This window comes from Gavia stellata, chromosome 10 (assembly GCF_030936135.1).
Source record: "Gavia stellata isolate bGavSte3 chromosome 10, bGavSte3.hap2, whole genome shotgun sequence".
Taxonomy (NCBI): domain Eukaryota; kingdom Metazoa; phylum Chordata; class Aves; order Gaviiformes; family Gaviidae; genus Gavia; species Gavia stellata.
This window is the reverse complement of record NC_082603.1, coordinates 6,875,217-6,896,952: the sequence shown is the minus strand read 5'-3', so window position 1 is coordinate 6,896,952 and position 21,736 is coordinate 6,875,217. Positions and strand designations below refer to the sequence as shown.

General features: G+C 45.4%; 1 protein-coding gene across 1 annotated transcript; it reads right to left on the bottom strand.

The window, feature by feature from the left end:
- Positions 1 to 511: 511 nt before the first annotated feature.
- On the bottom strand, positions 512 to 20,207 carry TMCO1 (transmembrane and coiled-coil domains 1). The gene is made up of 7 exons (XM_059822067.1): positions 20,105 to 20,207; positions 18,441 to 18,518; positions 14,895 to 14,954; positions 10,608 to 10,654; positions 9,933 to 10,000; positions 6,194 to 6,338; positions 512 to 865 (listed from the first exon to the last, which is right to left on the bottom strand). The coding sequence occupies exons 1-7, from the start codon at positions 20,172 to 20,174 to the stop codon at positions 767 to 769; spliced, it is 567 nt and encodes a 188-aa protein (XP_059678050.1). The 5' UTR covers positions 20,175 to 20,207; the 3' UTR covers positions 512 to 766.
- Positions 20,208 to 21,736: the final 1,529 nt, after the last annotated feature.

The following is a 21,736-nucleotide window of genomic DNA, read 5'->3' as shown; positions in this document are numbered from 1 at the left end:
AGCAGATGGTACTGACCTAATTTAACAGTTTACTCAAGTTTGAAGGCCAGGTTTGTTTCTGTAATTGAGCAGATTCTGCCTGAGCAGGCAGCTTTTACAGAAGCTGTATAATGCCACAAAAAGCTCCGTGGGGCTGTACTCTGCCAGGAAGGCACAGGCTGACAGTACATCCAGAAACACATGCAACCTCCAAAGGCAGCCGGGCACAGGGGCACATTCCAGTGCCTACAGTCACCTGAGCCAACCAAAAAACTCACCCTCCACGCTGGAAGTTTGGCAAAAGGGAAATAAGCAATCTACTTGCCCAGCTCCCTACTACACAAGACTATAGTCAGCATGTCCAAGACAAGAGAGTCACTTCGCAGCATGATTGTTCCGAATTTTTCAAGTTATCTACTTCACAGGTCTTGCTCTTGCTACCCAAGTTGATTTCCATGCCGTAGACTAAATCAGCTGTGCTACATTAAGGTATTTCTACTTGTCCTACAGCACAATTAAGAGACATCTAAAATCAACATGCTCATGCCATTTATTTCTCAGAAACACCAGAAACAAAAGATGAAGTTATCTTCTGAGAACTTTCTTGGTTTGATGAGCAAACAACCGCTGGTAGAATTCTCCATATGGAAGATGTTTCCAAGACTGTGGCCAATACTGCATAGGCTGGTTTTGGGCATGTGAAGCCTGGTGCAGAATCCCATCTTGTTACCTCCCAAAGGCAGTCTTGTGCACTGGTCACACCTTCAGTGAAGGCTGTAACTGTGCTTTAGGAGAACTTCCCTGCCTGAGGTGGCGGGCCAAGGAAGCCCCCTGCTTGCTTGGTGGCAGCCCGGGAAGGAGCAAGGCCGAGCATCTTCTGGATGTTCTGCAAAAACAAGAACAGGGGAGCAGGATAGTGTCAGACTATGACGAAGGAGACACCGAAAGAGGAAGAAATCCCACTCTGCTTACAAGTACAACCTTCCCACTAGTTTCAACAGATTCAGGTTCTCACCCACATAGCCATACCAATCTGGCTACTATATATCGGACCTCTATCCCTACCAAAAAAGCCTAGCACAGAGCCAGACGACCATCCACAACAGCTACCATTAGAGCTGGGCCACTCTCCCCCACCTCAGCAAAAGCCTTCTGATCATTAAATCCACATTTTGGTTGAGGGTTCTTTTCCACCTCCAGCTACACAACACACAGTCAGCTGGCAGGTACCTCGTTAATGTCTTTGTGCATGGGTTGGTTTAAAATCAACCTACAATAGCTATTTTTGCAATTTGACTGCAGCGCATACACACAGGAGCAGGTTGCTAACATCTGCTCGCAGGCAGAACCAAAGCAGCCCTCAGTTTTCACAAGTTCCAGAAAACCCTGTTGATGGCAGCCATCAGAGCCTGAGGGTCTGCAAGCTGGTGGGGAAGGCTCCCTCCTAATGCAGATGGAATTCGGGTCAGCAACATGGCAACCAGAGCGTGTGCCATGGCAACCAGACCGTGTGCCAAGTTCAAGTCAGGAGCTTAGTCACAGAATTAACATGAATGCTAGTGATGCAGACAGAACAATGGTTTGGTGGAGACATGCAGTATAACAGGACATATGTAGCAAAACCCAAAACCTGACTATTGAGATGACCTCATCTGCATCTGAGCAGGGTGTTTCAGTGGAAAACAACAAACAAGGAGATAATTAAGTAGCAGAGCCAGGCATTAGGTAAAAACTCACAGCAGAGTATTTAAAAGTCTGATGTTTTTCTTTATTTTTGTAAAATTCCTTTTAAATTTTGCAACAGTGCAACTACAAAGAGCTACCAGTTCTTTCAGTTTCATCCTTCACTGTAAATAACTACAGCTCAAGATGCTGTTCATGCAGTGCTGGCAGAACAGGGACATCTGATGCAAGGGAAAGGAGAAAACAACTGTGTCCCCCTCATGTCACCAGCTGAGTCCTGGCTATTGAGAGAACAAAAGGAGGAAGGAGGATTTTCTTCAAACCTGAGTGTCTTCTCTAAAATAACTGTCAGGATAGGTCAGATAGCAAGGTCATAGAGTTCTTGACATTTTGATCATGGAAGGAAAACAAACTGAAAAAAAAAGGCACACAGAGCTTCATAATTCCACAGTAGCTAAATTAAAAAAAAATCAGGAATCACTACAGGTGGGGACTATGGAAAGGAAGGTTCAGCCCACACACAAGCATGAAAGTAAAGGAGGGGAACACTTGAAAAAGAATTACATTAGGTTTAGTCCATGGCCTGCATAAATCAGCCACTGGTTGATATTCAGAAACTGAGTATATGAGAGCATTTCACTGTGGGAGACTTCTTCATGTGGTTCCTCTTCTCAGACCTTCTTTAGTCAAGAGATGGACCAAAAGGAGAAAACAAAAGCAGTTGAGGGACAGATGCAGCAACACCAGAGGGTGCTGCGGAGTCAGCAGCAGGCAGGACCAAGGATCCTCCTACCACCTTTGTACTGGCTCACCCGTGGAGCAGAGGTCCTAGCAGAGCATCCATGGAAGCAAGGAAGTGTGCACTGCCTCCTCCCTGTTCTTTTAAGTATCAAGATAGGAGAACTGCGGTGCTAAAGTTTACTCCATCTGCTTGAACAGTTCCAAGAGGAAGAGATATGACAGCTTGTCTGTATGTGAATTCAAAACTACAGTCACCCTCCAGCATTACCCTTCCATCGGAGTCCCCTCCTTGCTGTGGAAGGCAGCTAGCCTCCTGCACTAGCTGCAAAGCAAGTTTTGCTGGACAGCAATCTGAAGTCTACACAGCTGGAAACACCAGGGCTGGGGCAAGGACCAGCAGAAACCTGTCCTGTCTGCTGTGCACCATGTTGCACGAGGAAGCCTGCAGAGTCTACTTCCAATACAAACAAGACTATCACCTTCAAGAGCAGGGAGGGAAGACTGTAAGACTTAAGGATCCAAATTCCTCATCTGAGCTCTTCTGAATGAACTCTCCTCACATAACTGCAGGAAGGACAGAAGCTGCTTCTGCTTTTGCCTTCAAACCCAGAAGGGGTCTCAAAGACAAGGCAGCGAGTGGCTCCCTGACCCAAGCTCAGGCTGTGTGGGAAAGTGCACTCCTGGCAGTAGGGATCATTGCTGGCTCCCCTTCCCACTGGGAACACATTTCAGAGAGAAGCAGCCTAATCTACAGTTCAGGCATGTGTGAAAAGGAAATGAAGACCAGCAAACGCCTGAGGAACAGCAGCAGATTCCTCTTCACAAACAGCACAGGTGAAGGCTGGGAGCTCAGAAACAGGAGCAGGGACAGAGGATATAACCCTGACATTATGCCTCCCGCCCAGCCCAGCAGCAGACTTTCCCAGCTGAAACTCAACAGCTCAAGGACCCTAAGAAGGCCTCTCCCAGCAACCCTCCTCTCTCCAAACAGGAAGGCAGGAGGAACTAAGGGACAGGATTTACGTGCCAGGGAGAGCTAGGAACAGCGCAAAGGAAGTTACTCACTGCAAGTTGACTATTTTGGGAGATGCTGGCCAGGTCACAGGCAGCAAGCTTCCCAGGCTGTGTTTGAAGAGTTTATCACACTCACATGCCTGAGGACCACATGAAGAGAATGCCTGATGCTGCTACTGCCCATCCCACTAATGTCAGTTTAATCACCGTCCAGTTAGTCTCCCCACCCTCACGTATTCCCTTGCATTTCCCTCCAGGTCACGATTTTTTCACACACGCGAGTTCCTCTACTTCTGAGCTCCATAGGGACGTCTCTCTTCCCTGCCTTTGATCCCTTCACAGGCAGCTCCAGAATTTAACGGAAGGCTGAGGGATATATGGTCTCCTTAGTTCGTTCGCAACCTGTTCCCTGACTTTTGGTACACCTCCACTCCTTCTCCTCCTGTGTCAGCAGCACCAAGCCAGACACTAACTCCCACATCAGTTCTCCTCCCTTGGGCTAACAGCTGTTTTGAAGCTGACCTGGTGAGATTTCCCCTTTTGCACACAGTGAAACACAAAGGGTCACAAAGCTTTCACCTTCAAGGTCAATGAAAGCACCGAAAGCAAGTCTTTGGCACCATTTTAAGCCCGGAGTTACTTTCTTCCCCTCTCCCCTGGCCTCTCACAGCCCTTCAAAGTCCTCTTCCCAATGCCGTTATCAGTTCTTTCAAATAGTAATAAAGCCAAGAGTAGAATGCCAGCAATCACACCTTCAGTTCCTAGCTTTTGCACAAGCTAATGTGGCTGGTCTCTGCCCTTTCCTCCATATAGCTAGGAGGAAGAAACTGAGCTGCCTAACAGCTGGAGAACTGCAGGTATAGTTAGCCACGATCACGTTGATTAAGGCAGCACTATGAAGACTGCAATCTAACACTTCAGAGCAAAACCACCCTTCTCTAAAGCAATAAAGTAACTTCTGTCCTCCACAGGGTCCTCACCATGAACTCTCAAGCACAAGGGCAATTTTCCAGAATTTCTCTTGAAAGCCCAACCCACTGCAAACAGCTCAGCATTTCTGCCCAGAACCAGACCACCACTCAGTTCATGCCATCTACTGATTTCACAATAGGAAACATCAGGAAATGCCCAGGACTAGAACTAACCACAGGAATTGTATTTATGGACACAAAAAAAATCCAAGGGGAATTTTTCAGAAAGGGAGTTCCCCGATCAACCCAATGGGTGCAGAAAAATCTTGCTGACGGTGCTAGTTTCATATAATAATCTGCAACATCGGAAAGAAAGGACTTTCCATGTAACAGGTGAGTTAACAGAGCAGCACCAGACAAGATTGCCTGAAGGAACAGCATCAGACCACAGCATCTCAGGAATTCAGGGAGATGATCCTAAGAACTAAAAAGGTCTCATTTTGCTCAGAGCAGAAAACACCGTTCTAGTTACTGGGAAGTGAAACAAGATTTGTCTTGCAGCAAACAGAATGAGGAAGCCCCTGGCCTTTGGTACTCTGAAGGTGGCCCTGCTTGGAGTCAGGGGTGGGCCATATGACCTCCAGGTGACCCTTTCAACACAAATTATTCTACCATTCAGTATCTGCTTTTCCATAGGACCAGACACAGATCCATTTCAACACAAGCAGCTGATACAGAAGGTTATGGAGAATTTGATTCACTACCGTGCACTTTGTGACTAAAGGAACTTTCTTTTATTAAGCTGCTCCATCAAGCTCATCCAAACTTCTGACAGCAGCTGGCAAAACACGCCACTTCCCTTTGCTGATCTGCTTTAAGTCTAAGTCCCTTGGCACCCCTTGAGGAAAAGCAATGAGTTGGTCAAGGAGAAAAAGCAGCAAGAATTCAGGAAGTGGATCAAAGAAAAAGGAATTATAACTACAGAACAGGTAATTTGCAGGTAGTTGCACCAGCATTCATCCAACCCCCAGAGCCTATTAACTTATCCCTAGCACCCTCCGGGGAAATTTGGCAAACTAGACTGCTGGTTGCACTGAGAAGGCCCACTTGTCCTTACCAGCCATTCTGCCACTTAAGCTGCTAGTGAAACTTCCTAAACAGACACTTCCCTCATCCTCACTGATGCTTCTCTTTTCAAAAGATGGGACTAACCAGCTTTGCTGGGGAGCAATGTGTAGCCTACTCTTGGCTTATCATAGCAGACCCCCTTTCTGTGTCACATCCCTAACACTGGGAGAGACTTGACACCAAAGGTAAAGTTCTTAAGACTCTGAAAAAAATCAAGGAGCCAGCAAAAACAGGAAGGACAAACCCAAAAGAACAGGTTTAACTCTCTCCTCACTTTTCTAGCAAATTTATGGACTGATTGAACCTTTATAGAACCTCAAACCACCAAGAAAGTTTCCCCTGAAGATGCTATACTTCTCTTTTCTCATATTACTGTAAAAGTCATAATGACTAAGAAGCAGTACTTAGATTGGCTTCTGATGGAGACAATCTCTTGGTATGGCAATCCACAAAGTTATCAGACACACACACGAGGAAGGAACCCATTTCTGCCAACTCTGTCCTAGCACCCTGGTGCAAATCTCCAGTCAAGTCTTCCACACTGGTCCAGGATAGCAGCTGTTTTTATGATCCCAACCTAGAATTGCTTTGAATAAGAAGCACAGGAATGAAGGCAAACAGAGAAACCACAAAAAGATTATACATGCAAAACTAGACAGCAGTAATAGACTCCTCTTTATGGATGGAGATGTGCTTTCCCTGCTCCAGGCATATAAAAGACACAGCAATGTACTCACCTGTCTGATTGACATTGTGCAGAGAATGTAGAGGAAGATGAAGGAGCAGTCAGTGTAATCCTCACCTAGAAGGTTGCGGTGGGAGAGACCTTGGATGTATGAGAGGGGGATAAAAGGAAGCTTTGCCACCACTCGGCCATCAAATCTGGAAAAGAGAGCACTGCATCACAACTAGGGACAGTAAAAGAATCTTTGGCTATAGAAAGAACAAGTGAGCATCTTCAACAGGCCACCAGAGCAGATAAGACCACACGGAAGGCTAAAAAGCCATGCTGCCTCCTCCAGCCCACCTCTACGTACACTACACCAAGGACGCTAAATACACCTCTCTCACAAAGCCCTCCACACCCAATCATCCCCAGGGTAAGCAGGCTTCCCTCAATACCAGTTTTGCCATAGTCAAAGCCAGTGTTTCATAGTGATTTAAGTGATCAGCTGGACAAGCTGTTGGTTCATAAAAATCTTGGTCAGTGTTTTGCAGTTTACTGGTGCATTTTATTTAAAAGTCAAATTTAGCAGATAACTTCCCAGAACACAGTCAGCACTTGAATAAAAGATGGATGACTGTCACCCTGCTGTATTGCAGTTAATGCAAGAAGACGAACTCCTTGCTTTTAGCAAAAGAGTCTTTTTTAAGCAGAGCGCAAACCAAAGACACCTTTTCCTTTCCTAGAGCACAAGAAGGATGCATAAGGCAGCCATCAACAGAATGCTTTTTAATACCAACAGTCTTCTCTGCATTAGCTCTGAAGACGAAGGCAGTGCAGAGACAGGATGATACTGCATATTCCAAGCAGCCTGTCCTGCGCCTGGAACGCCTCCAGGTCCACATTCCAGGGCATCAGGCAGAGTGTGAATTCTGGCCAGTTCGCAAAGATTTCTCCCAACCCAGACAGTCGACCCAATCTTTTGAAGTGTGTATGATGCCTCATCAGCATGTGCATATTTGGATGTTATTTTCTCTGCATGTGCTGATTTTCTAACAGGTGTTTCTTGTTTCAAGAGATCCTAAATGAGCATTCTTTCCTGTGGAGATGCGTTCACACAGCTACTGCTCAAACACACACCAATTTTGTTTACATCTCACAGGCAGTTTGGCAAAAGAGCTAGGAACGGATGTTTATCTCCCTGTAACATCCCCCAGTGGCTTAAAATTCTGCGTTATTCCTGCTGTGACAGTGACAAGTACTTCAGCAGTAGCACCCGAGGTACCTGCTTTTAATTTCAGCAGGTTTTCACAGTTATCATGAAGGGGTACTGAAATGCACAACTCCTGGAGTAAGACAGAGAATTGATTGCATTGAAAAGTTTCTGGCAAGAGAAAATTGAGACACACAGAAGATAACTCCTCTCCCAGAAGAAATCCCATCTGCTTGGAGGCAGCCACTGCTACTGCTACTGCCCTAGCATACTTTTTAAGCCACAACGGTCATTCAGCTGCTCATCTTCAGCACAGCATCTTGCTTTTTGGGTTTAAGCCCGCCTTCTTGACACTTACATATCCTTCCAGCATGGTCCACCCTGCTGCCCCATTACTACTGACTCTAAGAAAGAGAGCCAGTCATCACAGTAATTTCCATTTTGACTAAGCTGGCACTGGGCAAAGGTGAGGTGCTCAGCCACAGAGCAGCAGCGTCCGTCCAAAGGGCGGCACATCATGCTACTTCCATGCAATTCCTGCTCCTTTTGTCCCCAGAGCAATGAACTCGTTCAAGAACGGGAAAGGCAAGCAGATGAGGCTACAGCCATTGCAGGTGTCAGCCACCCTTTTCTTCCTTTTCATACCACACCCACAGCACCTCCACGGATGACCTAGCAGCAACTTCCCAGAGGGAGCCTAAGAGCCACCTGAGTTCATAACTGAAGTACTCTCCTCCTGGGACAAGCAGCTGCTCTTTATGCTGTTATCAAGAGAATCACAGTACGTAAGTGAGAATCAGCTCCATCAAACCATTCTATCAGCTTCAAACAGTGCAAGTACAACCCACCAAAGCTGCCAGTCAGATACAAATGCACTAGCTACCTTGTACTGAGACAGGAACAAAAATTTAACTATCTAGCCCCAAAGGCAAGACAGCCAAATCTAAAGATTTTAAATTCAATAGCCTCAGCTATTAGCATGAAAGCTATTTCAATCTGAACAATCAGTCAGCTCTCTGGATACTCCTGCTGTTCATGTTCAGGTTCCCTCTAAAGAAAGAGACAGTTAAAGGAAAGATACAGCCAAAAGCTTCATGTCAACTCTGTGGCTTGTAGCATGGTCTCTGTGGGCAGGAATCCTCAAAAGAGGAACAATACAAGTAAACTTGGTGGTTTTAAAGGAGAAGAAACCAATAAACTCATTTTTTAGGTTAGTATCTGTGGAAGGAGGAGCGACACAGGATTTAACCAAAATCAATTCCTTCCTAAAGCTCTTAATGAACTTACAGTCCTGTAACACTTGTCAGTTGTAGTGTACCCTGAACTGCCTCTTCCCACTCTAGGAAAGTGAGCAGAGTAGGGTGGGGTTTTTTAGTTAGTTTTTCAGTTTGCTTCAGGGGCAGAGGTGGTGATGGTCTTTGTATTGCACCCAAATAGCTAGGCAAGCACCTGAATACCTCAGGTGCAGCACTATAAATCCCTCACGTGCAGCACTATAAATTCTTCACAGACACTAGGTTGCTGGGCACATGACTCATGATGCACCTCCATCCCTGCTCAGGGCTGCAGTGAAATGAGACATCAGTGACTCAAGACTGTACCCAAATTTTCAAGTCCCTTAGCGCTGTGTTCCTCTGCTCAGTTTCACAGCCTTCCAGAGAATACTAGATGCTGAGGTCTGACAAAGCTGAATAAATGGAGAGTCCACACAGTGGCACTTCTCTTATTATGTTACCCCTTGGTTGCAATTTATACACCCACAGATCTGCAGTAAAACAACAATTGACTGTATCCTGGGGACTGCCAGTACAGAGGCCAAAGGTTTTGGTGCCTAAGAACGTAAAATCCTGTTTGCAGAACAAGTATATTGCCCAGATATTAAGCAGCCTCCCAAAGGTTATGCTAACCATATTCATGTTATCTTCAGATTTAACAGCCTATGGGAAGTTCACATTTCAAGACTGAATCAAGTTTTAAAAGTCAAGCAGAGTCTCTCAGTTTTGCATGTCTGAAACAAAGCTGTCTATAACCATACAAACCAGTTTGGGCTTTTTTTGTCTTTGCTTTTTTAAAACTAGACTTATCCCAGGTCATTTTTAAAGCAAAGGAAGATTAGAGCCCATGCCCAGACCTCTTCGTATCTTGACTCTGATCACCTTAAGTAGGGTAACAATGAACTCTGCAATTACAGCTCATTTCTAAGGGCAAAGGAGTTGACCCAGTTTTGCTTGTGAGAGCATTCTTTGGTCACACCATTATAGCAAAGCCAAAGAAGCTGAAGACTGCAGCTGCTTGCCTGACATCTACCAAACTTGCCCTAATCAAGATGTTCCATGCAGAAACGATGTTAGAGCTGTGTCTAGATTGAATGTAATTTGTTCAATTTGATTGCATTCAACATGCAGTGTTCCCTCTTGAGCAGAACATGCGTGTGGTGACCAAACCACCACATCTTCATATGAAATATTGATCTATTTTATACAGATTAGTTATGGTTCTTGGATGGACTGTGTCACTGTAACACTTCAGGTTATAAAGGGAAGGTGGAGAATATATTCACCAGGGAAATATAAGAAAAATCCAGAAAGTTGATACTTACATGGAGTTAAACATTCCCATCAAGGCAGTAAAGCAGAAGCCAATGGCAAACATGGATTTCATCCGAACCTGCAAGCAGAAAGGTCAGAGATAATCAAAACAACAGGCCTACACTGAGGAATTATGGGCTCACACCCTTAAGAACAGGCTTTGTACAGCATCATGGGAATCTAGAAGGAAAAAAGATGACCCAGAAGGCCAGAGGGATGGTAAAAGTGACTGGAGAACTCCCAAAGAGAAGTTTGGTCAACAGCTGGGTACAAAGGCAGCCACAGAGTAGACCACTGATGTGAAGAGCTGCTTCAGGGTAAAAAAGTGCTCAAGAATTGTCCCATTACCTTCCAGAGATTGTTTTTTTTTTTTCCTTAAGCCTATACAACCAATCAGCAGGAGATCATTATGAAGACAGAACTTACAAGAAGAAGTCAGACAAATTAATTCTACTTTTAAAACTCATGGAGACTTATAAAGATGGAAATAGCTAAGGTTGGGCATGAGATGAGGCACTAACTGCTGGAGAACTCTGTGGCTCATGCTAAAATCTGTAGCTATTAGATATAATCCAGAAGGACTTTTCAGGAGGAAAGGCTGCTATGTCTGCCAATTGAACAAAATCTTTCTGTTGGAAAGCTGATTGAAATCTTCAGCAGTCGGGAACTGGCTTTAATTTTCTTACCATTGACAAGTCTCTGTTGTTATTCTTCAGCTTCTCTTCTTGTCTCTCTGGAAAGAGAAAAACAGCAACAGTTATAATCAGTTACACCAACCTAAAACCCGGAGTGTTTTCATTTCCAGGAAGACTTAACCTTCTTGGCTCTCCAAACAAATAAACACTTCCAAAACCAATTCCAGCTCTCTATGTAAACTGTACATAGCCAACTGCTTCTCCACCACAGCAACATGCAGCAAAGCAGGCACAAAAGAGGAGGCGGCTAGAATCACACATTCAGCACTTTTGAAAGAAATGCACAGAATGTCAAATTTGCTAACTCAACCAACTAACACAGCAGCGTGAACAATGTTGCCAGAAAACAGAGACAGTGCCTCTATATCACACTTCCGAAAGACAGCAGTCTCAATTTGCTGCATACCAGGCTCACCATTATAAATACATTATGGAAGTAAGGAATTAATTTTGGAGGTGTCAGAAGGGACTCTGAAAGTGTACACAGAGCCAGGAGCTGCGCTTCAGCAAGGCTAATATCCTGCTGGTCTTAATAATGAATGTTGGACCCTTGTCACACCTAGAAGATTGTCCAAAGAGGAAAGATATTTTCTACATGAATTTCAGTAATGCGTATATTACTATGCTTTGCAGAGAATACTTTAAAATAGTACTTTGGAAATTCAGTCTGTCCTTAAGTCACAGAATCACCAAGGTTGGAAAAGACCTGTAAGATCAAGTCCAACCATCAACCCAACACCATCATGCCCACTAAACCATGTCCCACAATGCCATGTCCACACGTTCCTTGAAAACCTCCAGTGAAGGTGACTCCACCACCTCCCTGGGCAGCCTGTTCCAATGCCTCACCACTCTCTCAGTAAAGAAATTTTTCCTAATATCCAGTCTAAACCTCCCCTGGTGCAACTTGAGGCCATTTCCTCTTGTCCTGTCGCTAGTCACTTGGGAGAAGAGACCAGCACCCACCTCTCTGCAACCTTCTTTGAGGTAGCTGTAGAGAGCGATAGGTCTCCCCTCAGCCTCCTCTTCTCCAGACTGAACAACCCCAGTTCCCTCAGCTGCTCCTCACAAGACTTGTGCTCCAGACCCCTCACCAGCTTCGTCGCCCTTCTCTGGACACGCTCCAGCACCTCAATGTCCTTCTTGTAGTGAGGGGCCCAAAACTGAACACAGGATTCGAGGTGCGGCCTCACCAGTGCCAAGTACAGGGGCACGATCACTTCCCTACTGCTGCTGGCCACACTATTTCTGATACAGGCCAGGATGCCGTTGGCCTTCTTGGCCACCTGGGCACACTGCTGGCTCATATTCAGCCGGCTGTCAATCAACACCCCCAGGTCCTTTTCTGCAAGGCCACAAACTTCAAAGATGCCCAGTTTTCTGAGAGGGCATTTTCCATGCCCCTCATCAGAGGACTGGTCTGGCCTTGAGTACTACCCACCACCTGTCACCTTTCTCATCCCACGTCCCCATCATCTCTTGTCCACTATGCTCCTCTCAGATTGAGGATCCAGAGGGGCAGCCAGGGCTTGGAAGCAACACCTAGCTGAAGTAAGGGTGTGGACGATGAAGAAATATCCAGAGAACAGTGTGAGTGAAGAGAGGGGGGATGCAGAAGGACTGTCAAGGGCTATCCAGCATATGAGTTGTCCAGTGGATCCCTGCTGAATTTTCAGTAAAAGAGGCCCATGGCACAGAAGCTCAACAGTTATCTTTCAAGCCCCTGATAAATACAGGGACTCACAGTAAGCGTTATGAAGAGCAATAGCAACATCCCTGTCCAATTTCTTAGAATCTTCATTGCTATTTTCAGCTGTTTCTAACTACAAACCATCCACTCTGGCATGAACTTTTGAGACACCTGCTTCCTGACCCAGGTGGAGAGTTTTGTTCTGGGACATTTCAGCAACCACAGGCCAGCTCTTTAGGAATCACATTTGGCACAAATACTTGTTTTTTCCCTCTGCTACATAACTAACCATCTATTTAGATGAGCCAAAGGTTACATAGGGATGAAGAATACTCCCCTGGTCCCCCAATATACCTGACCTGTTTCTCACCCATTTCTACAAGTTCAAAACAAACAGGCTCCAGGTGTCCTACTACCTTACATAAGTGGTCTATTCCTGCCCAAGTCATACATAAGCAGCCTTTAAGTACTTTGCTATACAGCTGGGTAGAGGCACAGAAAGAGGTCTGGGTCAACAAGCAGCACCCTGGAGTCCAAAATCTTCTTATTCTGCTCATTGGAACACAAACCATAAGGACACAGCAATAATCTTATTTGCCAGCATCGGGGCGGGGGTGTGTGTGTGTTTGTTTTTGTTTTGCTGTCTATCCAGCACTCATGTGGACTCCTGGGAACATCCCTGTCTTCTCTTCTAGGGGCACATGCATGCAGAAAGCAGTAGCAAAGTTTAAGCTAACAAACGCACTCCTTAAGCTGAAATGACAGAAGGCTGCACCATGATGTTAAAGGTGTCCTGTTCCAGCAGTGTGAAAGGCGATTTAGCTACAATGTGACTGAAGTTGGTTCACTTTACACTTGAAAATAAAAAGTGTGATAAGTAGGAAACACCAAATTAAGCCTTCCTATACAACTTTCACCCTACCTTCTTGTGCATATGCATGATTCATCCCTTACGTAACCAAGCAATATCATACACACAACTCCTGCCTTGTTCTGTGCACAAACAGATGGCAACTGAGGCAGGTCTGTACACACAGCTATGACTTATCTGTAAAACCTCAGCTCTTTTTTTTTTTTTAACTAGAATGGTAGAATTTAAAGGAACTCCAGCACAAGCAAGTTTGCTGTTACAACAATGCTACATATTGCAGAATGATTCGACATCCAGTAAGTTACTGGGATCAGAGATTTCAAATGCAGTTAACAGCTGTGAGTCATTTTCTGGATGTCCAGCTTGACATTTAGGGCCTGATTTTTCAGAAACACTAAGAATTCAGCTTCACTTGAAAACAAATGAGACACTGAAGTTATGCAGCACTTGCAAAAAAAAAAATCAGTCTTGGTATCTTAGGCTTGGCCAGCAAGCATCACAGCAAACAAAATCAGTGGTCATTTCCTAATTTCTGTTCTTAGTCCCTTTGTGCTTTGTTTTTCATTTGCAAAACAAGATTATTTCAACGTATTAAAAAAAATTGGTGGAGTATCTGAATTCCTCAGATTCTGCTGTTTATTAGTTTAGTCCAAGCACAAGTAAAATATTCTCTGCTAGGAACATAGCTTGGATGGTGCTCTGCAAGAAAGTCATTGCCACACATTCAAAAGTGACCATATGTAACAACTGCATGTAACATTAAAAGGTTGCCTTCTCCACCAAGTAGTGTTCATCCCACGCAGGGATTATTCAAGATAAAGAACTGAAAATGCACAAGAGGAAAAATTTTGGCTCCTGTCCCTTCAGGAGTCTAACGATAACAGGTTTTATACCTAGGAAGAACTGTTTGAAGATATGTTTATAATTATTCCCAAGCTTTGTACAGATCAAATGACTAATCCAGCTACCTGGTGTTACAGAGGAATGAGGAAACCAACTCCCAGGAGCTCTCAGAAGCGTTCCTGCCACGATTTCTGTAATAATTTAACTAAGCTTTACTGCACATTTTAGAGTCCTGCAGATAACAGAACTTTCTAAAGCTCACGTCCATTAAACATCTACCATGTTGTTCTTGCATAGTTCAGTACTTAGAGTTACCTTTACCCAGGAAGACTTAAGCTTGTTGACAATGAAAAAGAATGGAAAAATAAAACACTACTTAAAATTGAGCAAAACTAATCTATCAAACTTGAAATAAATCTAAGTGCAGTTACAGTTAACATGCAAACACCTTCAGCTCTGAAGTGTTCAAATAAGGAAAAAAAAAAATGAAAGATCTAAAAATCACATTCATACAGTCATACAGCTATTGCAAGCTGACAGTGCACTGCAGCAAAAAGCTTTGACAATAGAAGTTAGTAACAGTCACAGATATAAAGGCTCAAATCGGAGACAAAGGCAACCAGTTCAGCAAGAAGTGCTGCTCCTCTCAGTGATGCTGCCCTTCTCTGCATTTGACTAAAACCATCAGGAGGCTAGATGTCTCCAGTCTTGGAGGAGTAAGGCAAAAGTGTTCATATTCCAATCATCAGGCCAAGAACCAGCTCTGGTACCACTTTAAATAAATAGTTTTGAAAGGAAGGAAAGGATAATCACTTCCCTAAGTTTCTCAGCTTTCCCCCATTCTTGGGGCACCACACTCCTCTCCCAGTCTTACCTATTTTCTTTTTCTGCTGTCGGCCTGCTGATTCAGTTATCGTTTCCTTCTTCTTTTCCACTGCCAAGTGAAAAGAAAGGTATTCTATAATTTCTGCATAGGGATACCACCACCCTTTCTTCACACACCAAACAAAACATTTTATTCCCTTAGAGAACACAGTCATAAAAGGAAGCCAGGTATGACTAAGAACGTATTCAGAATTAGCAAGTTTTAAACCACCAAAGCTGACTGCACCAAACACTTAATAATAAAAAAATACCACAAAACCTGGGATGAGATATCAGAATCTTTAAAGGGTTAATTTTAAACTCTGTCAAGAGCCCACTACATTGTTAACTGAGCAGTCTGGGGACAATTTTGGCTCAAATGACCCTTGCTGATTTGTCATTAGTACTAGACAGTACTTTTGATTCAGCAAGTGTAATGAAAAGAGCTTTGTGGCAAGCTCTGCTCACGATTATCTGCAGTGGGAAGCAGAATACAGGAAAGCCTGTGTTCCCATACATCCCTTCTTTACAGGCAGGCATTCTCAGGGGAACTGCTGTCCAAGCAGTCGGCCACAGCCTCTCCATTCTTCAATTAATTAGCACTGAAGCATTTCCAATATTTTAAAGTAGGAGCCTAAGCTCAAAGTTACTAAAATGCCAAATCAGACCCTCACCAAGCATCTGCAAACTACCACCACTGCAGCCAAAAAGGCTAACATAAAGCCAACATAGTGAACTTGTAACACAGTACATGGGCTGCTCATCTGCAAACGCTCTTCTGCTGACAGCAAGAGCAGCTTTTCCAGGAAGAGACGTTTTGATTTAAGACCTATAAGAAGAGTACTACAAGAATTGAGGATTATAAAGCATGGCTATGGTCTAACAACAGAGAGCAGCCCTTTTTTACTCTAAACTCTATGTATCTGTACCATATCTGCACTACCAATGAATAAACTTGGCTCCTTGTTAGCTCACAGAATCAGCTTAGAGACCTGAGCATTAAGACTCTTCTCCCATATGAAGCACTAGCTCAACACAGATCTTCTAGCCTTGATTTCAAAGCACAGGTGAAATAAAGACAACCAGCCTTCCAAGTCATACAAGGATTTGTAGTGCTGCCTTCTGAAATGCCCGTGATACGCAAGTCATTCAAACTGCTAAGAAAACCACGCTAGCCCAGACAAGATACCTAAACATCATGTCTTTTGTGATAATGCAGTAAGACACAATTGTTTTTTTCCAAAGAACAAGCATATCTCTGATGGGCAGGCTAGCACAAGGGGAAAAAACAGGGAAGTCTGCTCAGAGGGAATGCTGGAGAGAGGTGCCAGATGACACAACACATCCAGTGCTCACAAAATGCTCTCTCCATAACCTTCCTTATGCCATATCCGGCTGGAGGATCCCTATCAGTCCATCCCAACCCTAGTCCACATAACCCCATGGCGCCCAACTCTAAACCCAACTGAAGAACACTGACTCTTTTCAGGTCTACCTATTGCTCCCAGCCCTAACAAGAGGGCTCCTCCAGACCCCAGCTTCACTCTAGACAGTGCTATTGAGCCTTACGCCAACACCGAGGAACTCTACAGCCCTAATTCCCTTATGGCTTTAGCAGAACAAATAACTGTCAGGCAGTTTCGTAAGCCTGTCCATGGGAACATACATGACACAACACAGTAGCAATTCTAGAGATAGTCTTCAGCCTTGCAAGTTTACCACTACATTTACCCCAGAACACTTACTATAACCTCTGCAGCAGTCTCAGACAATGCTGTGCCTCTCGACAGAAAGGAGAGGACAGGAAGAGATGAAACTAAGGACTGTGAGTAACAATGTCTGTTCAAGCACACTACCTGGCCCATTTGTTTTTGCAAATCCTAAGGATTGCTAGGACTCTCATGGGAGAGCTTAAAGATCTCAAATGTGTTTTTTCCTGTTTCAGATGTGTTAGATAACAGTTGAAAGGTGTGGCTCATGTGGTCTACTTTGCAAGTTGTCTGTAAGCCATCAGGTCAGCCAGCTGTCCTTAGCACAGGAAGGGGAAAAAAAAGCCAATACCAAAAATCAAAGCTGAGTTTTTAGTGATTCCTTAGTTTGTTTTACTTTGTTTTGTGGGTAATCAAACAAGGAGGTTAGAAAGTAATTGAGATGCATGAGCCTCACATTTTTGCCTTCACAGATTATAGCCTAGATATCAGGAGAGCTATAAAAACAAACAGTATCAAACTCCTACAGCAATCATTAAGTCCTAGAGATTAAACCCTGCTAACTGCTTTCAGAGCTCCACAGCACAAACACACTAGGACATTAACTCTAAGTTTTCAGCTGGGTTTCAACTACTTCTCTAACTTGCTCTTCTGGGACTAATTCTACCCTACACATTTTTGTCAGCCAAGTGGGATTAAAGCAAGGCAGGCAGAGATGCAATCCTCATCTGACACTGCTGTGATGACAAAAGCCCTTAATTTAGGAGCTGTGACACAAGCATGACTATACTTCAACTCTTCAGTTTATTTTGCCCAGGGGAAGGCTGGAATACGCTAGACTGGAAAGAGCATGCTTTGATAATACTGTTCTCTCACACACTAAGAGGGCTGACATAATGGTGAAATATTTTTTAAAGTAAAAACCAGGTCAGGTTTGGCCCCAGTTGTTGTGTGCTGTCTCCTACTGCTGCAACTTGTGTAGGGTGCATACAGTAGAGTTTGAAAAGACAGCTGAATTTCTCCTCTGCTCCTTGGCTTCTGATACAGACAGGTCCATTGAAACAATCCATGGTCAGACCCTGCCGTTCACCATTCCTCTTAATATCCAATGCTGTCTTCTGACTGCTCGCTCTCTACTCCCTTTTCCCTTCCTCCCTCATCCTTTGTTCAACCCCTCCCAGGCCTCTCAGAGCGCATCTCTATGGAAGCAACCTGGGACTTTTTTTTCTCATCAATTCTATTTGCTTCCAGTTTACACTAGTTTAATTGGTTTTTATACCAGCTGATAGCTCAGACCTTTCTATCATGACTTTGTCTTTACTCATCCCCCACCATTAATCATCACTTTTACTCTTTACGTATTATGCTTTCCTTTCATGGTATTCGTTATTCAACCCTAGTTCTTTCTTACTATGGATCTCAAATACTCCACTGCCCTTGAAAAGCAGAAACTGTATCTTTGAACTTATTTCAGGCATCTAAAGGAATCTACGTATACAGACGCTGGCTACTCATGTTCAGAAAAAAAGATGCCAGTACTGATCTCTTACTCCCTCCTGTCCTCCATTAAGAGGAGGGGCAACTCAGACAACGCAACAGGTCTTTGTACTAACCTTCCCTCCAGCAAAAGACAAGAATTAAGGACAGAAATAAGTCCCCTCAGTATGGATTTGTGTAACTTGAAAGATTAGGCTCTTATGAAATCCAGGCTGAAGAAAGTTCTCTCCCTCAGCAGAAAAGGCAGCAGAAATTTCTCAAGGCACAGACTCTATTCAGTTTGACATCTGCTAAAGCACAATATAACAAGAGCAACTAGACATGTTCTCTAATGTCTGAAGAGTACTTACATTTCTTGCTCTGTTTTTCCACTTCAGCCTTTAATCTCTTGTATTTGTCTGTTCGGTATACCAGCACCCAAGTTATACCTGAAACAAACACTCAGCAAGTAACTAGATAAGAAAAGACCTCTTGCAATAATAGGGATACAAGTTAGCAAATACATATGCAAAATATACGTCATGTCTACAAAACCACGTTATAATATGGCAAAGGTACCACAAATTACCAGAAAGCTATATCATCACTTTCCTTCAAATCCCCTTCTCAAGTTCCACGTAGCAATGGTGCCTATAAAATAAGTGTCTTTAGAAGCTACCGGCTATCTTACTGAGCACTGCTGTTTTGTGGGACTCATTCAGTTCCTTCATGCTCATATTTACCAGCTGTTGCTCACCTTAAAACCAGGAGTTGATTAAGGCGATAGACATCTTTGCGTTCTGAATTTTCACAGCACCTAATTAAGGCCCAAGGAATAATTCCCGCTCCTACCAGGACCTGCCCTTTAGTAGTAGCACATTTTGAAAAGTCAAATAGAGATATTAGGCTGGAAGAGATCTCAAGAGATCCTCCAGTCTAACTCCTTGTACTCAAACATGATCAAAATGAGTTGTGCCACAAGTGCAGAACCAGTGGTTTGTGAACAGTTTGATCGGAGCTCCTACACAAAGCTTTTGGCCCCCTTTTTTTTTTTTTGGCTTTGGTTTGACAACAGGACTGTGCTACTGAGACCCAGGGATCACCAGCTGCAGAGAAGGGAAGCTGTAGATGCTTCTGAGCTCAACAGTTTTGTGCTATGCAAGTCAACGGGTGTGTATACCATCTAACCCCAAATACAATGCAGTAGGACTCCTAAAAAGGAAGTATCATATTCCACCTGGGACTCTCCCTGCTCTTGAATGCCCAAAGACGGTGTCTTGCAGCTCTGGTATGAAGTAGATTTTGGGATACAGCTCAGTGCCAGGAAGAGGAAGCAGTCTCTGACTTTGACTACCCCAAAAGGTATCTATCTAACCTGTCTTTAAAAAGCTGCACCTATTTCAACACCCTACCACTTAAAAAGCCTTTTCAAGCAACCAAAGTCACCATCATTGCAAGTGCAGGCAATTTCTACACATCCTTCCCACAATAGCTACAGAAAACCACCAGTGTCCTCTTTCAGGCACACTGAAAACTGTTAGTCCATCCTCCCATAGCCTTCCTCCTTCTAGACCAAACAAGCCCAATTCCCACCACTTCGCATCAGAGGTCAATTTTGTTTAAGAGTTAGTCACTGCTGTCCTCCGGGGTGCTTACACCCTGCCTATACCGGTCTCCAAGCACCAGGCCTCAGGTGGCCCTGAGTAACTGAACCTTGTTTCACACCCTCACTGTCCCACCTTCCCTCCGACACACGCTCTCCTTTCCGTTCCGCCCACCCTCCCCAGTGACCCCAATCCCGCCCTTTAACCCGCTCCCTCCCAGCCCTCAGGCGCGACGCAGCACAGGCGAGGAGCAGCCTCCTGCCAGCCCCCTCCCGGCCATGCCCGAGCCGCTCCGGGCCCTCCCCATGCCTCTCGCGGACGGTACCACCGGGCCCAGGGCCTCCCTGCTCCGCCACGGCCCAGCCAGGACAGGACAGGACAGAACAGGCCCCACCGGCCCGCAACCCGCCCCGCGGCGGCCCAGCACTCACCCTCGGCCAGCAGCGCAGTACACACGGAGATGAAGACGATGAGGAGGGTATCGGCGAACATAGTGCTCATAGTGGTGCCACCACCCCCGCCCCCTACCCCGGTAACACCGCCGCGCTCCCGGAAATCGACCCCGCCACCCGGAAGCTACTGAGGGCCACGTCGCCTAGCAACAGCCGGAAGTGAGGGCCCTCGCTTCCGGGAGGCGACGCCGGCCAATCGACACGGCGCTGGGAGAGAAGCCGCGGGAGGAGCGGGCCCCGGGAGAAAGCGCGAGGAGGCGCTGCTCTGATTGGACGAGGCGGCTGTCAATGCTGGTGGCGGGGCCCCGCCACTCCTGCTGGCCAGGGGGAGCGCGGCCTGGTGCCGCCGCGCAGCCTGTCATGGCGGCGGGGGTGGGTGTCCCCGGCACGGCGCTCTTTGGGGAGCGGAGCCGGGACCAGACGCCATCCCTGCGGCCGGGGATCCGTCCTCCTGCCTCAGCGCCCCCCGAGTCCCACGCACCTGGGCCTAGTGGTGCCCAGGGCCTGTGGTGGGGTTCGTGCTGCCAGCACGGCCCTCCCTGCCATCTTGCCAGGCTGCGGTGCCCCACACAGCTCCCTCTGAGTCGCTCCGAGGCTGTTGTCAGGGGAAGATGCACAGGGTATTTGCTTTTGTTGAGCCTTTTCGCCACAGTCACCAAGGGGTTGTACGGAGCAGCTTTCCTTTTTCTAAAATTGTGCCCTGGGTTAATTTGCCAATGGCATGAATATCCTGTTAGCGCATAGCAGTGGGAGGCGTTTTCTGGGATCAAATATTTACAAATACTGTTGCCTGCCCTTTATTGGGATTTGTTGCTGGCCCATTCTCTTCTCATACAGCCAGCAGCAGAGTACTGCATTCAGTAATTCAAGGGGCTGGAAGCAGGGAAGTAAATCTTACATTGCTCTGTATGTAAAATACTCACGGGCAGGATGAGACTAAGAACACTAACGAGGACACTGAAATAATGGCAAGGATTTAGCAGAGAGACTAATTGACTTTTATTGAGGCTGCAGCAGTTACACCTGGAGCAACAGAACTAGACCAAATCCAAAAGTTGTAATGGGAGACCTAGAAAGCAGGCATACAGAAAAGGAAACGGGGCAGGCAGGGAAGGGCAGGTTTCTGCCTGTCCTTACGTAATGGAGGAGTTTGCCATCAGTGAAGAGTGATACACTGTGGGATTACATGCGCAGAGCTGAGTGAAAAACAAGGAAGGTATAAACCCCTTGCCGTCGCCCGTAAATTAAGCACTCGTTCAGAAAGACAGTGACAAAACCATAGTTCAGAGAAGGCAGCGCAAGTAATAAGTGAAGGTGTGAGATTAAACAGCAAACAAATCCTCCAGAGCCTGGTGACATTTGCAATCAAGGAAACAGGAAAGCCACATGTGTGCAGGTGGCTACACAATGAGTCAGGCTCACTGAAAGTCACAGCTAGGCACCCTCTGTGCCCCGAGGAAAGGCCTGTCGCTGCCTCCGGGCACAGGGAGCTTCCTGCAAGATTGGGGAAGAACTGAGCAGAACCTGGCCCTGAGCAATGAGAGACTGGTGGGAGGGAGGAGAGAACTGAGGAGAGCCATCAGGGAGACGGGGATGAAATTATGGATGGAT